Below are 18,396 nucleotides of genomic sequence, written 5' to 3'. Positions count from 1 at the left end.
AGTTCTTGAGGTCCTTGGTTTTTTTGAGTAGAGCGTTGATCTCAGCGTGCTTCCAGCTCTCCGGAAGGTTGCTGTCTTGAAGGAGATGTGGATGGCTTTCCGGAGATGGGGTGCCATGCTGGTGCTGGCTTTATTGAAGATGTGGTGTGGGCATAGGTCTGATGGAGATCCGGGGTGGATGGTGTTCATGATTTTGATGGTGGTGTTGTCATTTATGTTGGTCCAGGAGAGGTGGGGGTTGGTGCGGATGGTGGCCGTGGGGGTGTAGGTCTCAGTGGTTGTCGTGGATGTCTGAGATCTTGTGAGGGAAGAAGGTGGCCAGGGAGTCGCACACATCTTGCAAAGGTGGGATAATCTTAGTGTTGGAGCTGGTGTTGGACAGTTCCTTCACAATGTTGAAGAGCTCTTTGCTGTTGTGTGCATTGTTGTCTAGGCGGTCTTTGAAGGAGGCTCTTTTGGCGGATCTGATGAGTTGATGGTGTCTGCGGGTGTCATTCTTGTGGGCTGCGTGGCTGTCCGGTGTCTGTAAGCAGTGCCATTTCTTCTCTAGCTTACAGCAGGTTTGCTTGGAGGCCTGGAGGTCTTCCATGAGCGAATTGGCTTTCTTGCTGGTGTGCCTGTTGGAGGGTTGCTTGATCGGGCAAGGCTGTTGGCGCAGTCGTTGATCCATTGTCTGAGGTTGCGGGCAGTGGTGTCAGGGTCAGTGGGGTCAGTGGGTGGGCTCCGGGCAAGGGTGGTAGTTAGCTGGTCTTCGGGGACTTTGCTCCAGTAGCGGCGGGGGATCTGTTGGGTTCGGTGGTGCGTGGTGGGTTTCCGGAAGGTGAAGCGGATGCAGCGATGGTCGGTCCAGTGGAGTTCGGTGGTGTGGTTGAAGGTGACGTGGGAGCTTGCGGAGCAGATGCTGTCAAGCGTGTGGCCGGCGGAGTGGGTGGGTGTGGTGACGAGTTGTCTGAGTATGAGGTTGACGAGGTTGTCGATCAGGGTTGTGGAGTTGCAATCGTTGTTGTTCTCGAGGTGGAAGTTCAGGTCCCCGAGAAGTATGTAGTCTGTAGAGGCGAGGGCATGTGTACTGACGAAGTTGGTGATGGAGTCGCTGAACTGTGGTCGGGGTCCCGGGGGTCTGCAGATGAGGGTTCCTCTGAGGGTGGTGTTGGGATCGGTGTGGACCTGGAAGTGCTGGTGTTCAGCGGTGCTGAGGGTGTCGCTGGTTTTGGTCGAGAGTCGAGACTCTGAGAGTGTTCCTGTAGATGATGGCTATTCCTCCTCCTATTCCGTTGGCGCTGTCCCAATGGGTGATTTTGTAGCCGTCCGGGTTGGCTATGGCGATGTCGTTAGGCATCCAGGCGTACGTTTAATGCAATGGTATCCTACAGCTGGCGTACTGAAATCGTATAGATTTCAAGCACAAGGCTTTGATGCGGGGGAATGCCCACCCTGCATATATTATTCCTGATGCAGGTATAATGTAGCACAGGGGTTTACGAAGTGACACATCTGCCTAGATGCATCATGTTGTAAATGTAGTGCAACATGGCGCATTATTTACGTCACCGCAGCATCACAAAAAGTGACACAAGGGTGGGGTAAATATGAGGAAAGGGCTCATATAGAAGTCAGTTAATCCCTTTAATGGCATGGCCTTACCTAGAGGCTGATGCACAGTAGAAATCGGGGGAAACTTTTTTTGTGATAGTTTTTACACTCTTAAAAAACATTTGAAAATTACTCTGAATTTATGTACTTTAGTTTACACCAAGATAAGTTGGTTTTAAAATAAAACACAAAAAGGGTGAAATAACAAATGCCTTAATGGTGATACTGTTAGTCCACTAGAATGTTAAATCTGATGGAAAAACACAACATAATCTGAAATTGTGCCATAAAATATTACTAACTGTTTTATCGTGAAATCCTAGTTAATGACCAAAGACCTGGCGTGGCCCAGATGCATTTTTTACAAGTATGGTAGATTATGCAAAAAGGTCTTACTTACAGGAGCCACTATAATCCCATGTTGTTTGTACCATGCAGACACCACCTTTCTCCTCTCTCGAATGGATTTATTTTCTCCCCCTGAGAGATCTTTTGAAATATGCACCAATGGGCTGCACCGGAAATAGAAATTTAAAGACAAAGGTATTAAAGCGAGAATGACAAAGAGGGTCATTTCTAACATAGTCAAAGCCTATAAATGGCTGGTGTCCAGATTGAAAAAGCAGTTCTTACGTATCTCCAGAAATAGCCGTCTCCGTGGGTACATTTTCAGATGAAGCTCCAAACACCTATCAAGATAGAGATAGACGTTTGTCATTTTTTAATATGCTCTTTTTAGTAAAGTTGTATTACAATTTACATATCACTGCAATTCCTCAAGCAATACCTAAAATTCCCCACAAGGCCTACAAGTACAAAGAGCTCCCTAGCAAAAGGTGCCTGAATGTTTGATAATGGACTTTGTGCATTCTTTTCTGAGTAGCATTAAAGGACCAGATTTACCAATATTTCACGCAACACGATGCAGCAAGACAAATTGCTGAGCTTTGCTGTGTGAAAGGGAGAGGGCAAGATGTGCCATATTTGCCAATATTTAGAGCATTCCTGCACATTTCTTCTGCTGCTGTGCAATTTCATGCTTAGCACCAAAGCAGGCACCCTTGAGACATCGTGCAAGGGTGCTTGCATTGTAGGCAGGATTGTTTTTGTGCAAGAAGGGTATAATTATACTGAAAGGAAAATATTAGACTTTATTGAAATGGTAAACTGTAGGGAAAAAGTATATATAGAGGCTAAAGTTTCTATATATTAGAAAAACATTACATAGTGTACCACAATATCACCTAGGAAGTACATCAGCACTTAAAAAAATTGCAAAAAAAGATAAGATGCAAAACGTTTTTTAAAACACAGTTATACAGTATATTTCAGTTTACTAGAATGTATTTTCAATGTTGTACATATCTAACTTTTTATAAAATAATGTATGAGGTACCATGTAAATCTAGAGTACTACTTTCTAAACTTCTAAAAAATATATAGAGACATAAACCTACATTTCTTTTAACTGTTAACACTTTAATAAAGTGATATTGGGTAGGAAGGAACACAGGTAAAGTGTAGTAAAATGAATATGGATGCACTTTCATTTTTGAAAAGCAGCCATTATTATATGCTGACTTGTTATCTGCATGTACTGCGGTATACCGTAAAGTTACTGAAGTATACTGTGGCACCAGCCGCGGCTATTGCGGGTAAGAGCAGTGGGGCCAGGTAAGGAGGGATTTCAACGGCCAATGACAAGGGAAAATTAAATAAATAATTAATTTTCATTGTCATCGTCCATCAAAATCCACCCACCGCTCTTACCTGCACGGGCTGCAGCTGTGTGGCACAACATTTTACAAAGAGACGGATTTGTCTTTGAATTGTGCTACACTTGCATCATACATGGTGAGGCAAGAGCAACACAATGTTTTAATCAGATTTACCACCAACTGAAGGCCACCATACTTCGCGCTGTGTTGGTTGGTAAAGCTGGAGAAACACAAGGCAGGACAAGTCACTGCCTTGGGTTACTCTGCACACAAAATTCTACATTCCTGCTAAATTATATGTATGACTATTCTTCCATTTTCATATGTCTCCTACCTAGGGTATAACCCTAGTCTTGCCTATGGTGGATGATCAGCCAAATCCCTGCCATGGTGGTCTAACTCCCCATTACCTATAGGTAAGTGTTGTCATGCTTCCCGTCTTGGTGTAGAGCTGGACAACCATTGTGTTGGTACGCAGGAATCAGCTGAGCTGTAATTCCAGCATTTGGTAACCTTGAAGTGTCAGTTGAGTGCTCCTCTGCCTAGACAAGGAAGTGGTTCTGTACATATACCAATAGAACCCATGTGGCCATGTCACAACTCCTGTCTAGCCTCAAATGTTTATTCTAGTTGGATAGCGTTGTCGCATACTGAACAATAACATATATAACATTTGCACCGATAACTTTATCCCTTGTACTGAATGGTAAAGGTATCTTTTAGTTTGCCTACAAAGTGATAATGTAAGCAATTTAGATTTAGGGAATGTTATTGTGCATGGTCACACCCGCAAATGTCCATCAAAAGTGACTGTGTGTAAAAGAGAAGGCAACTTAAGAAACATAAGCATGAATTGGCAGAGTTTGTAATTGGGTCTATCCTTACTATTTGACGCCCACTCTTTGGACGTAAGTCGATAAAAGCTATCCCTAGACAAATATAAACATATGAGTGTCAAGAAGTATAAAACCCTACTAAAATCTAAAAAACATCATGCTTCTTTAATAGCAAAGAGCATAGAGAAAACCTTTACTTTAAAAAAAGATTAAAATCTAGTAAAACTATTGATTTAATAAGCAATTTAGCATACAAATAAAGCAAAATTAAAAGGTGTCCCACAACTCGAAACTGCCAGATTGTTTGTGTGTACAGAGAGGTAGACAAAACATTTTTCCAGCCTCTGCAGATGATATTCCAAGAGGCACCCATTGGATTACATACATCACGCAAAGATCCTCTGATCCATCCACTTCAGCAGCCACTGAAAGAGGAGCAGCCAATGCAGGACCAACAGAAACCGAGCCAAGATCCAAATCACCAGGAGCAGAAGCATACCAAGATGACTCTAAAAATGCGCTAAGGAGCCACAGCAATTGCAAATGACAAAAGTACAATTGTACCGGCAAGGTCAGTGTCTAAAAACTGAACAAGTTATTTTTTTGGGCATATGTCCAGGGCACATTTAAAAGTTTACAGAAGACAGTGGTATACGGCCGAAAGCACAAGAACCAGTGTTCGTTTAATTGCTGAAGCAAGGGTACTCAAAAACACAGCATCGTGTGTTCATGAGACAAGAGCACATGTGGAAGTTCTAGTTCCATTTGGCCTCTTGATGTGACATCTATTGGGGAGCAGAAAGAGTAAAAGCAAAGTCCTGACAATTAGGAACAGGGCCAGTGGAAGATGTCTAATATTGCTTTGTAACACATAGTGTATAAATGATGGAATAACTCCGAAGATTGTATGGAAGGTACCAACCTAACCAGAGCCTATTTGCTTAAAAAAAGTGCACCACTCCCCTGGTACTAGACATGTTGAAAATGTGGTGCAAAAATTCCCCTAAATTCAATAGGAAATTAGTAGGAAGTAGTAACTGTATCTCAAAAGGAGAACTTGGAACTTGAAGATCAAATGCCTCCTTTGTAGATTTAAGGTCACATCCTTCTGGAACTATAAGGCTTACAGTCTGATCAAAGCATAAATGTCCACATTCAATACCTTTATCGAAAGCCAAAGAGTTGCCTCCCTAACTGTGCGGGCAGGTGGAAAGAGTTATTGTGTACAACAAGTTGCGACTGCAGAAACCAATACCAGATAGGCGATGCAGACTTTCATGCCCCAGCAGCTCTGATCGTGCAATATCAAATAACTCCCATTCAAGAGCAATCTGAAACTTGGACGTATCATAGCAGCTGGGGAACCCTTCAGATAGCAGGATAGATTTGCCATGGAAATATTCCGTTCCCCATGATGTTAAACCTCCCTACACACCAAGGAATGCCCTAAAGTATTCTCATAGTCAGACCCGCTAAGAAAGACATCAGTCTCACTATTCGTACAGCGATATCTAAAAGGTATTTCAAGATTGGCAGAGAAATAAACCCATAAATAATCCAATCCATGGAAGGTATTTCTGCAAAAGTAATGTAATTTCTCTAACTCTTCTATGTGCACCATAGTGTATGTTGCGTCCATCTTTGCCATGATAGTTTGATGTTTGTAAAATTGTAAAGTAAAAATAAGCTTGTGGCATTAATGTGTCACCATGGTAGGCAACCAAAATGAAGTGTCTTCAGAGTTCAGCTAAATAGCATAATCAATCTAAACGGTGACTGCCCATGTTGTAATGAGTACATGTCATTCTTTATGCTGTCTATCTCAGATGACACAATGTTAACAAGACAGTATATGCTAGTGTTCAATGTAGTCCTACCATTATTAACCACTGCTTGAGCCTTTTCTGAATTTGCCCTGTCAATTTTACATCGTCGCTCAGCACCCTGCTGCTGGGAATCCTTCCATACCTCATTGTATATTGCACATATGATGCACTTTTGATGTGGATTCAAGTACCTAGTTGAAAGTACTGGGACAGTTTTGTTGTTTTAGCCAATCAAGGCACAACTTCCCAGTACTGTAATTTGTTACCACCCCTGAGTGTTGTGTCTGAATGTAACATGGGTCAGAATCACTGATCTTGAACTCTTTCGTGTCATCCAGGAATTGTTAGAATTTACCTGGCATGCTAATCATCCCCCTGACTGGCCACTGAAGAATTGTATGAATCTTTGCGAAGCATGGTGTCTAATGTTTCCTCCGAGTAGTTTGTGAACCATTACCAGTTCGCATAAACATGCAAATGCAGGAATGTTAGGTGTATTTAAACCATTTTTTATCTTAGCCAAAGCCAAGACATGACGTCTGCTGCACAGTTTTTTTCAGCAAAATCATTTGATGTGGTACCTGGCATGCTCTAAATAATGCCTTGTCCCCTGAAACTGCCAATCAGTAGTTCCCCAAATTGATTTTAAATCAACAGTTTTCCTCCAAAAGTTGAACCCTAGTGTAGACAATTGGAAAAGAAAAAAAATCAGAGAATATCAGTTTTGCATTATTAAGCCTATTTTTCTTTGCTAGTGATGGTGTGAACCTATAATAATAAGATGCTTGGTCAGTTGTAATGGGATAAAAAAATATGCAAACATCTGTGCAAACGTGTGTTATGTAGCAAGTGGTCACTGTATTGTTGAAAACAGACCATTTCATCATAATTAGATGTGCCATCATACAATTCCTCTGAAAAACAGTGGAATACTCTATATCTTCTAGTATTTCATGCAATGTATCAATGTCCTAATCATTGGAGACAGTACTAGAGGTGATAAAATCACTTAAAGAAATGTTAAACACAAATGGAATTTGCAAAAGTTCCGTAGGATCGAATATATCATACAATAACCTATCTCAAACATTTCCATCAGGAACCGGAACAGCAGAAATGTTCACCAGGGAAAGTTCTCTTCACACTTTGTGTGAGGAAGAATAGGGTGCTAAAACCAAGTTCACCAATTGTATAGCAGAGCGTCCTGGGAGATAGTTTCAATTCAGAATTAAGAAAAAGACTGCCACAAAACTGATCCAAAGGATGAGGAAAAGAAACAAAGATGTAATCCGCAGGTACAATCATGGACGTCTTTTTCAGTCAAAGCTTGAATACATACAACCTACCTCGTGGTGGTGGAGGTGGTGGTTCTGATCTTACTTAAGAGAAGTCATCAATCGATAAATATACTTTTTACAGCTGTGTACACTGTGTGCAATGTGAAGTAGACTCGAATTGTGGTACAGTGACATAATAAACAGGTTATAAAAAGGAAAGGAGGTCTCCTTAATATTCCAGTTTGGGACAAGGAGAAAAGTATACAAAAAAGGTCAAGTCCCTAAGTTTCCAAAAGTGGAGAAGAAATTATGTGTCACCCCTCATAACTCAAAAGCCAATTAAATCGCAGCCATATATCCAAAAAACACAAATAATATTATGATGAACAAAATATTAAAAATTGTACAATTTATTACATACAATATATGATGCCAAAATACAAAAATACAGTGCCGTGCATTATAATTAAGAATAAAAGTACAATCAATTTACATCTGAGATCGTGAGGTGTAAAGAATTTAAAAATGTGTCAATTCACATGAAGAACAGTAAAATTTGGGTTGTCGACGCAGCGTTTGGTTTTTTTGTTATAACACCTTCATCAGGACAAAGTTCTATTTAGAAAAAAACATACAGTTAGATACATACATCTTATTTTTGTTTACAACACTTCTTTCTCAGCTACAGCATTACGTTATCCATTTCGGCAAGATCACAATCAAAAAGGATTTTCTATAGGCACTTATGCTTTTTTTTTATTAAATGGATTTGAGTTATGAGGGGCCATCTGAACTCTAAAAGGACTTTCTAAGAGGTCGTAACATGTTGCAGTTAGACATAATACGTTCTACTAGTAAGCGTACCTTTTTCAATCAACTGGATTTATAGATACCTCTGTCATCAATTTGAGGTGCTTCATTTTATTTTCCAGGTAACCTTCTTCTATATAGGTTCATGTGCTGATTTCTTAAGTGATGGATTCACCTTTGGATTCAACTTCCTTAATGGAAAAAGATAATTAACTTCCTCAAGTCCCTCCCCAAATTATACACGAGGACCAGAAGGGGTTTATTAAAGGCAGGCATTTGAAAGAGCTAACCTTTTCGCTTATAGGTAGCATTGATGTGACACATAATCTCCCCTTGGCGGTAATAGCTCTAGATGCTGCCAAGGCGTTCGATCAGGTGAACTGAACATGCTTGAAGGCCCTAATCAATCATCTAAAAATGGGGCCAAATTTTAGTTCAGTTGTGGAACGGTAATATCAATCTCCCACTTCAAGTACTTGTGAATGAGACATTAACCCAGCCAATAAAAGTAATGAGAGGCAGGAGGCAAGGGTGCCCTCTATCTCCCCTCTTGTTCGATCTTTATATTGAACTGCTAGCCTGCAGAATTAGAGAGGCAGAGAGGATTCCCCCTTTTGAATTCCAGGGATGGGCCAGAAAGATCGGGCTATATGCGGACGATATAGTTATACTAACTGCTAACCTCCAGCAGTCGATGAGGTGTCTAGATAAGTTAACAAAGGAGTTTGGGATGGTTTCTGGTTATCTTATAAACAAAGATAAAACGTAGGTTATGTCTTGGAATTCAAGAAGGACAGAAGATATAGTGTGTAAATCAGAGATTAGATACTTAGGGGTGAGAATAACACAAGACCTAAGAGACCTTACTAAAATTAATTTCGTTAAAGTTAGGAAAGAAATTTCTAAAACTTTGAGAGGATGGGCACACATGCCGCTTACAATATATGGCCGTGTTAACCTAGTGAAAATGATGCTTTTACCCAAGATAACTTTTCTGTTTGACTCCATACCGCTTCTTTTTGAGAAGGATTGGCTTATAAAGATGCAGAGTGAGATAGGGTCATTTATCTGGGCGTCTAAGGGGTCCCGCCTATCATGGAAAAAGATTAGGAGGAAACTTTTGAAGGGAGGATTGGAGGCTCCTGATTTCCAGATTTATTCTTGGGCTTTTTGTTGAAGAACTGCAGAATGCTTTTAGCCACCCCTGGGAGTTCGGAGAATGGCAAAATGTTGTCTGCTTTACTGAAACTGGAGGGGGTGAAACAGAATGGATTCATGTATAAATTTGCCGACCCAAAGTACTTAAAAAAAATAAGATTAAAAGTGTTGAAAGATCTAGCGACTATTTGGTATAGAATCAGGAGGGCAACAAAAATACCATATCTGAGTGATATGGCACCGATATGGGACACACCAGGAGCCCCGCCCTGGACTAAGGATGTCTTGGCATTGGCACTGAAAACAGAGGGTCCCCAGAGGTGGGGCGAACTCTTTATGGAGGGTAGCTTAGCACCTTGGAGATACTGCGAGCAGAAGGGGGGACGTACATTCTCTAAGTTTAAATATTTACAGATACAAAGCTGGGCGGCCGGGAAGGAAAATGAAATTGGTCAGTATAATGAGTTTGAAGAGCAGCTGGCTACGGAGACTCAATATAAGAAAGAAGTGTCAAAGTGGTATTGGTCAATAGTGGAGCTGGAGGATGGACCCTTTACACTACCGGAGACCTTGTGGGGAGAGTGCTTGACCAGGATCGCTACAGAAGATCAATGGCAAGTAACTATGTTGATTCTATACAAGGTGGTAAATCCTGTAAATTTAAGGAGAAATCACTTGTTTACCCTCCACAGGGCATATTGGTCTCCTCGAAAACTGGCAAAGCTTAAACTCGGCGGAATGGTGGCATGTCCCAAAGGTAGCAGATTAAATGAAGATGATCTACACATGTTTGTTACATGTCCAGGTCTAAAAGTCTTCTGGGACGCTGTAAGTAAGTGCCTGTCAACAGCATTGGGCCTCCAGATTGAGGTAAGCCCTGAACTTGTCATGACTGGAAGAGCGGACCTTCAAGGTAAGGGCTTGGATGATAAAGCAAAATTGGTGTTTTACTCTGTACTGGTGGCCCGGAGAGAGATCTGTAAGATGTGGGTGTCCGCAGACCCTCCCTCAGAACTGAATTGGTTGAGAGCAATGAGAACTATAGCCAGGCTAGATTTGGTGGATCGGCAAAAGAAAGATATAGATTTTGGACTCTTTTTTGCTATGTTTTGGGTGATGGGGGGGGGTAAAGGTAAAGGTAAAGGTTTAAAAATCAAGTCCTATGATTAAGCTTCTCCAAATCTCGGTGGATATAAGGCTTGAGGTAGACCGGACAAGGTGGTGCACTACCTCCTAAGAGCTAAACAATCCCATTATGTGAGATGAAGCGCCCAAGGGCGGTATCGTGAAAACAGGGGCGAGGAGAGGCGAATGAGGACAAAAAAAAAACGTTGGTCCCTGGTCAGAATGGAATGTGCCAACTGCTTGTGTCCCACTAGAGACTTGCAGATCTTTGATAACAGTTCAGGAGTAAATCGTTTGGTGTGGCCAAACACATATGAATTAAAAGCACTGCAACCAAGATGTATTTGCAAGCCCCATTAGATTGTAAGGGGTTCCATTGGTCCAGATAAATACAAGTGAGGGACTTGTTTGATATTAAGAGCGGTGTCTGTGATGGGTGCACATTCTATGGTGGTACGCTTCATCTGCTGACAGATTTAGCATTAACCCCTTGAGTGCTGCCGCCGGCCAACGGTCGTCATGAGCACTACCTTAGTAGTGATGCACAAACCCGTTGGCCGATGCGGCCGCACCCGTTCCTTCTAACGTTCAGCACTGGCGCAGAACATTCGAAGCAACAGACGGGTTAAAGGATAAAGTCCCTAGTCTGTTTGTAAAGACCTTGCCACCAATACTGTTGCTGCAATAGTGAAAATGTAGCTGCCACCCCTGCATGTGCAGATGCTAAGCCTTCATGTACTGCTAGTATTGAACCTAACCTGTGGTCTGAGGCCCTCATTCACTACTTTTTGGAATGGGGCAGCACCACAAGACTCCCTGCTGCATTGCCCTGCATCAAAAGGAAAGGGCCGGAATGTTCCAGATCTGCAATCAGCACTGGCCTGCACAACAAAACCCTAAAAACAAGGTAAAATCATCTGCTGCATACACGTCGGCCTCAATAACGGGAGGTAAGGAGCACACAAGCCGGGACCCCTGTCCTTAAGATGACGGCTCCCCCTCCGGCAATAGTATACAGATGGCACACATAAGGCAATTACTGCTAGATCTGGACTCAGCACCGGTGTGTACAAGAAAACCCTAAAACAAGGGTCTACCGATCACCAACAATTATAACCACCTTGGAAGTACTGGCCCAAGTTACGACGAGATGCCCAAAATCAATGTAACTCACACCAACACTGTGACAAGGCTCCTCCCGCCTGGACCAAGGGACAAGGACAAGGACCAAGGGACATATAATCCACATTTTGTAAAGCGCACAATCACCCGTAAGGGTCTCTAGGCGCTGGGGGCCGTCGGGAAGATTAAGCAAGCTATTGCCCAGAGTCACATGGTGCTGGGCTGACCTGCCGCCGGAGCCGGGGATCGAACCGTGATCCCCAGATTCCAACGTCAGTCGCCCTGGCCGCGGCGCCACACCTCTCCCGACATAAGGCACGCCTCCTGCAGCCTGACCCCAAGTTGAAGACTGCAAATGTATAACCCAGCTCCCTTCCTTGAAGCAACCCCTGGAACTACTCAAATCCACCCAAGGGTCATAGAGGCCATCCCCTCGCTGAAGGATCTAAGGTTTAGCCCTTCCCCTAATCCTACGCAAACACAGAGAAGGCCATCTACCCTAAACCCCAGCAAAATTTGTACCTTCACCACCCAAGAGACTGATCACAGTACTGAGGAGCCTACACCCCCCAACCAGGTTAGAAATGTCACCACGCACATCTGCCCCCATTCGCCCCCCACACCCAATAGACTGAAACCTCACAGCCCAAACTCCTTCTCCATCACCTTCCCCCCAACCTCAGACCTAAAGCAGAAAGAAACCTCAAACGCATAGTGACTAGACAGCACCAAGAAACTCTAATCGCAGACACATACCACTGCCCCTCCAAAGGCCAGCTAAAAAGGGACCTCATTTTCCATACTATCAGACCTGCTAAATGGAACACATCCTCAAACTACATCTGATCATATCTAAAACGACCAACACCCTTCACAGCTGTAAACTAAAGATCACACTCCCAAACAGCCCTAAACGTAACAGCAACACAGCAGTGACCATCTACACCAACGGCACAGTCTAGATCGAAGCCAATAATGGCAACCTGGAAGCCTTTGACTCCCGCTTCCCCTCGCTCCGTAATGCACCAGCATATCTACACAGCTCCTGCCCGATTCCCTATTCTATGATAGACCGCCCCTCCCTGAGAGCCCACTAGGCAAACACAAGACTTGTGACAAGATAGGCAACTTCCCCCCTCCTTTCACCATCCTCCCCTACGTCTACCCCTCCACGATAGAGCCCAACCCAGTACGCTCCTCCAAGTGGAATCGAAGCCCTGTCATGGATGAGGCTGTACAATCCCGTATCGAACAACAGCAACCCCCTCCTTCCGTAAACCACCACCCTCAACGAACAACCAACGAACCTAGCTCACAGGTTCTTACTCCTAAATCCCTCCCCCCACTGACACACAAGAGAGGGCAGCTTCAACCACGCCACAAACTCACTCACCACAGACACAGGGCTACCCATAGGGATAACTTATGTAACTTCAACACCAAGAGCCAACTTCTAGAGCCCAGCCTACACCCTTGCCCGACAGCCACAGCTACCGACACCAAGCACACAAGGCCTCACAAGACTTAACGGTCCAGCTCAACCACAATTCCCACATAGAACCTGACACATAGACGCAATAGAACAAGAACCTCATTGACCCCCAGGATCCCCCCCTCGCACTCCACCAGAGTGACGACCCAGAGGCTTGCCCTGCTGGAAAGCCAGCTTCAAACAGTAATACTGGGCCTCTCAGAAATCTTACCGAACCTCTCCACACCCCGTATACCCATCCAACAATCATATCCGTCACCATTAGTCACCAACTTGAATTACTCAAGACCCCACAAGTCCCAAGGGCCAAGATGGTCCACAATCCCCCTACAGAACCTAAAACGGAGACCAAAAGAACCAGAGCCGCAATTTCCACAAGTGAAGCTATGGATCTGCCCGCCTCGTATGACACAAACACTTCTGTCAACTCTAGCTCCAAGATCCAGGTTGACACAGGTTTCAGGAGAAACCGCTCCGCCCCAGACCCATTAGACCCCCAGCCTTCCTTACCATTATCCCAAGGGTCCTGATTACGAAGAATCTGAAGAATTAAGTATCCAACATCAACTGCATGCTCAAAAACTGCAGGTCGGCCACCAAACATGCAATAGAACTGGCAGAGACTATCCTTACCCACGACATAGATATTGCTCTCATCACAGAAACCTGTCTGAACAAGTTCTCTCCCCCAAGCATGGACATGTTTGTGCCCCCGGGCTTCACAATCATCCACAACAACAGAAAAATCCAACAAGGTGGGGGTATAGCAATCATAGATAAGAACAACATTTTTGTGACGGAAACAGATGCCCTCAGGTATAACTCCTTTGAATGTTTTACTGTCACTATTAATATAAACAACAACAGATCTCTACTCTGCCACCTCACATATCCCCCACCAGGAAACACCTCCTCTTTCGGTGATCACCTCTCCGACCTGATTACTCAATGCTCATTCCGTGACTCCAATATCATTATCCTAGGTGACCTCAATCTTCACTGGAATGAGTAAAACAACATGTTAATCAAAACTCTAAATAATCAGCTAAGCAACCACAACCTCACCCAACACTGCACAGAGAAAACCCACAACAGAGGCTCAATCCTCAATATCATTATCACTCAAGCAGACATAGTCTCCATCAACCTCACCCTGCGTGTTGACTGCTCTGACCACCATCTCATTCTGTTTCACATGAACCAAAGGTTCCTATCTCAGGCACACACGAAGGACCCCCCAAGCTGGGCAACTAATCTAAGTCAGATTCCCCGTGCAGACCTGGAATCCAGGGTAAGCTCCCTCTCCCCTAACCATTCTGATGAGCTCTCAACAACAGAACTCCTCTCCCAGTACAACTCTACAATGACTTACGTTATGGACAAAATAGCACCCTTGAAACTGAAAAGAGTCAGAAGCACACCATCCAGACTATGGTTCAATACAGACATTAACTCCCAAAGAAGAGAACTAAGCGCGACAGAACGACTCTGGCAAAAAAACCTGTTCTCAATCCTATGAGCGTGACTCAAATCAGTACGAAGGAAATACAAAAAACACACAATAAAGGAAAAAGCATCCTTCTTTTGCAATGCACTTGGCAATGCAAACAATAGACCAAGAGAACTTTTCAATCTCATCAGACAACAAACCTGACTCAAGTTGTGGCCTCCAAAGACCTGTGTGACAACTTTGCCTATTTCTTTAATAACAAAATCACCAAGATAGAACTCTCCTTGGACGTTCAGAGCAGTCCCCCAAACAACAAATCGCCCTCAGAGACAAAAAATGATCCCACACTCAAGCACCCCCTAAATTATAGAACTCTTTCTACCCCATCTCCGAAGCAGAGGTCATCAAAATGATTTCCACCTCCTAACCCTCAGCACACGTCCTGGATCCCATCCCAACCCAGCCCAAATGGCCAAAAAACTCAAACTCTCACTAGCCAGGATCATAAATATCTTCTTGAGTACTGGAGTTTTGCTGGACTGTCTCAAAAGTGGCCAAGTGACACCTCTACTGAAAAAAACTAGCGCGGACTCCATCGATCTAAACAACTTCAGACCCGTCTCCAACCTCCCTCTCCTAGCAAAATTCCTGGAAAGATGTGTTCTCCTCAAACTTACCCATGACCTAGAGAACACCAACTTCTTAGACCCTCACTATTCAGGTTTCAGAAAAGGATGCAGTACAGAGACAGCGATCCTAAACATAATAGATGATATGCACAATTCTCTTGATACTGGCCATTGTTGCCTACTCATACTACTGGACCTTTCAGCAGCCTTCGATACGTTTGACCATAAACTACTCATCAAGGCACTTCAAGAAAGGGCTGGAGCTGAACAGATGATACTACAGTGGTTCACCTCTTTTCTACAGAACCACATCCAAAGTATAAAATTCAAACAATTCTCATCAGACCCGCACCAAGTTAGCAGGGGCGTCCCCCAAGGATCAGTACTCTCCCTGCAACTTTTCATCATATACATGGAACCCCTGACCACCATACTAAAAAAAAAATCCAACATTTCCTTCCACCTCTATGCAGGCGTTACCCAGATATATCTGAAAACCTCAAACAAGCTACTCAATCCCTGGTGCTGTCCAGACTGGACTACAGGAGTGCAACCCTCACAGGATCAGCTAAATCTCACCTAGCTCCTCTCAGATCAACTCTGAACGCAGCAGCCAGAATGGTCACCGGAGTAAAGAAATAGGAACACATCACCCCTGCGCTTAGAGAGCTCAAATGGCCACCAATCAAAATGAGGGCCAATTTCAGAAGAGCCTGCCTCACGCACAAAGGGTTGCACACATGCAACCCGCCTACCTGGCCACCAACCTCCAGAAGGCCGGTCAGACAAGAAGCCTAAGGAGTACCATTACCCTACTCCTTATCCCTCAAGAACTCGCAAACAAAAAACTGTTTCCCAATCCATTACAGGAAATTCATCCAAAATGTGGTACTCCATACCAGTCCACATCAAGACCAATCCCTCCTACATACAATTCAAAAGGCAGCTCAAAGAACTCTTCCTCAACTGATCTCTCCTGTATGGATAGCTACAACCTAACCATCGAAGCAGGCCCACAACTGCATGCAAGGCACTTTGACATTAGAAATCTACCTCACTATCCCCTATACCCCCCTAACCCTCCACCCCCGGGCCAGTCCTGCCAAGAGTCACTATGCTCCCTCTGACGACAGCGCTGTGTACATACTATTGTGATAACATACCCTGCAAGTGACATTGTGCGCGCTACGATGTTATTACAATGAAACGCCTGGAGCCATTGTATCTACTAGTATGTCTATGTATATTACGAGTGATCATGTTGTAAAACACTCCGATACCTTCGGGTCGGGCCAGTGCTATATAAAACTCCTAAATCAATAAATAATAAATAATAAAATACAGCGCATTTCTGTTTTCTCTGCCTTCACAGCATAGAAATTGGTACTTAGTGCCATCGCAGGCACCCTTTTACAAAGGTGCAAGGATGCCTGCTTTGTTGGCATGATTATTTTGTGCAGGAAGGAACACCTTCTTGCAGCACAAAAACAATCTTTGGAGGCATTTTCCTCTTTCTGCAGCACAAATAGAAAGTGGAAAGAGGAGAAATAACGTTTTTTTTTCCTTGCGATTCCTCCCCTGAGGATGTGCACAGGTTTGACACATTCCCAGGTTTACAGAGCCCTGTACATATGGGAATGTGTCAACACCAATAGGCATTGCATGGGAAAATCCACAGCAACACTCATGAAACGTGCCCTTGATGTAGAGTAAGGCAAAGCAGCACTTAGAGCTGCCTTGCTTTACTTCATATCTATGAGGCCATGTAAAGCGACCCATGGTGGCTTTGCATCGCCTCATATATATGAATGGGAGGCCTGCCTCACTGGAGCATCATAAAAAGTGACAGTCTGGTGGCGCAGGCTTCTTGTAACTGAGGCCCTGAGTTTGGTATTACTCTATCCCCCACTCCAGGAATATGAACAAATCGATGTTTTGTGCACTTAACTTTAACACGTAGGAGCACTTTGCTGGAAAGCCTCTCGGAAAGTGGGTGTCCTCAGATGCAATATTGACAGCCATCATAATGTCTCTATCTATCCTCATAATGGAAGGACTTTTCACAGCAATGACAGCGGTTTACACTGTTGATTTTGTGGTTTCACCATCCATTGAATTCTTGCAAACTTGTATTTCCATACGTTGATGACTTAAGGTGTGTAACACACAAGTCCATGGAAAGCAAGCCACCTGTCCCCAAACTGTTTGTGCTTTATGGTGCAACACTTGGAATCTCTGAATTTATTCTGGCTCCACTAATGTAGATACTCATTGTAAGACTTGGCACAATAATACAAATTGCACACCATAAGTGGGGGAAATTTGAGATTCATATTTTCAAGTGCCAGAATTGGAGCTTTTTGTTCTGCCAGGTGTGCTATACAATCACCTAGAGACTGTGTGTAGTTCTTCTCAGGTTGTGATTTAGTTGCCCTCATTTTACCCGTAACAGCTGCGCATACAGCTGAGTATTGCTGCTTAGTCACTACGGCAGGCTGTGCAGAACAGTTGGTATAGATGATGTAATCATATGAAATGAAAATAGTTTTCTTAAAGCGTGACTCCTACCCAGCAGTGTCTAGGCGCTAACTACTGAGGTGCCAATTGAAATGCGTGACCCTAACAATTACTGTTTAAACAACCTGGTTTTTAGATTTTGCCTGAATTTCCTCAAACTCAGCTTGCTCTTAATCATAGGGGGTAAAGCGTTCCAGAGCCTGGTGGTGTTTTGGCCACAACTCTTCTCTCTCCAACTAACAGTTTTGAATTTGAGGAAGACAAGATTGCCACTCAGAGAAGAGCGGGGAGATTTGGACGGAACATTGGGTAGAAAGCACTGTGCTAGTTGAGCTGGGCCAAGGCCATGTATAGACTTGAAGGCAATACACAAGGCCTTAAACGTATTACACTTTTCAACTGGCAGCCAATGTAGCTGGACTAAAGCCTAAGCCACCATTTATATCTTGGAATACCTAGAAGAAGATGAGCTGCTGCATTCTGAAGAATCTGTAGCTTATTTAAGCCTCTTTCTTGGAAGCTTAGGAGTAATCAGGTCAAGCTCATCTGTGGCTTGATGGGCCATCCTGGCAGGATGGGAGGGAGGAGCTGGACTCACTATCAGTTACACTTTCATAGGCTGTGTCCTGTCTCCACACAGAGGGCTAAATAACCTCCTGTAGTGTGTCAGGAGCCAGGGCAGAAGGGGAGAACATCTGTGCACTTCAAAGACCTTTCTGTAAATTCCCTCCAACTTTAAAGGCACAAATGGGTGTATGTACTGGACTTTCAACACCCTGATGTGAGCACACTTCTGGAACTGTGAAGACTCTGCTAGAGAGAAGGATCGCTGTGCTTCTAAAG

The 18,396-nt window shown here is 43.7% G+C and overlaps 1 protein-coding gene across 2 annotated transcripts in view; it reads right to left on the bottom strand.

Annotated features, from left to right (window-relative positions):
• LOC144770336 (cytosolic phospholipase A2 gamma-like) overlaps positions 1-18,396 on the bottom strand; it is a 902,397-nt gene that overhangs the window by 778,601 nt on the left and 105,400 nt on the right. For both annotated transcript variants that reach the window (XM_078654776.1, XM_078654777.1), the window contains exons 3-4: positions 2,227-2,282; positions 1,994-2,105 (exon numbers count right to left, since the gene is read on the bottom strand). In XM_078654776.1, the coding sequence (XP_078510902.1) occupies positions 1,994-2,105; positions 2,227-2,282 (168 nt within the window). The remainder of the gene's footprint in view (positions 1-1,993; positions 2,106-2,226; positions 2,283-18,396) is intronic.

The sequence above is a fragment of the Lissotriton helveticus genome, chromosome 7 (assembly GCF_964261635.1).
Source record: "Lissotriton helveticus chromosome 7, aLisHel1.1, whole genome shotgun sequence".
Classification (NCBI taxonomy): domain Eukaryota; kingdom Metazoa; phylum Chordata; class Amphibia; order Caudata; family Salamandridae; genus Lissotriton; species Lissotriton helveticus.
This window is presented reverse-complemented; position numbering and strand designations above follow the sequence as displayed.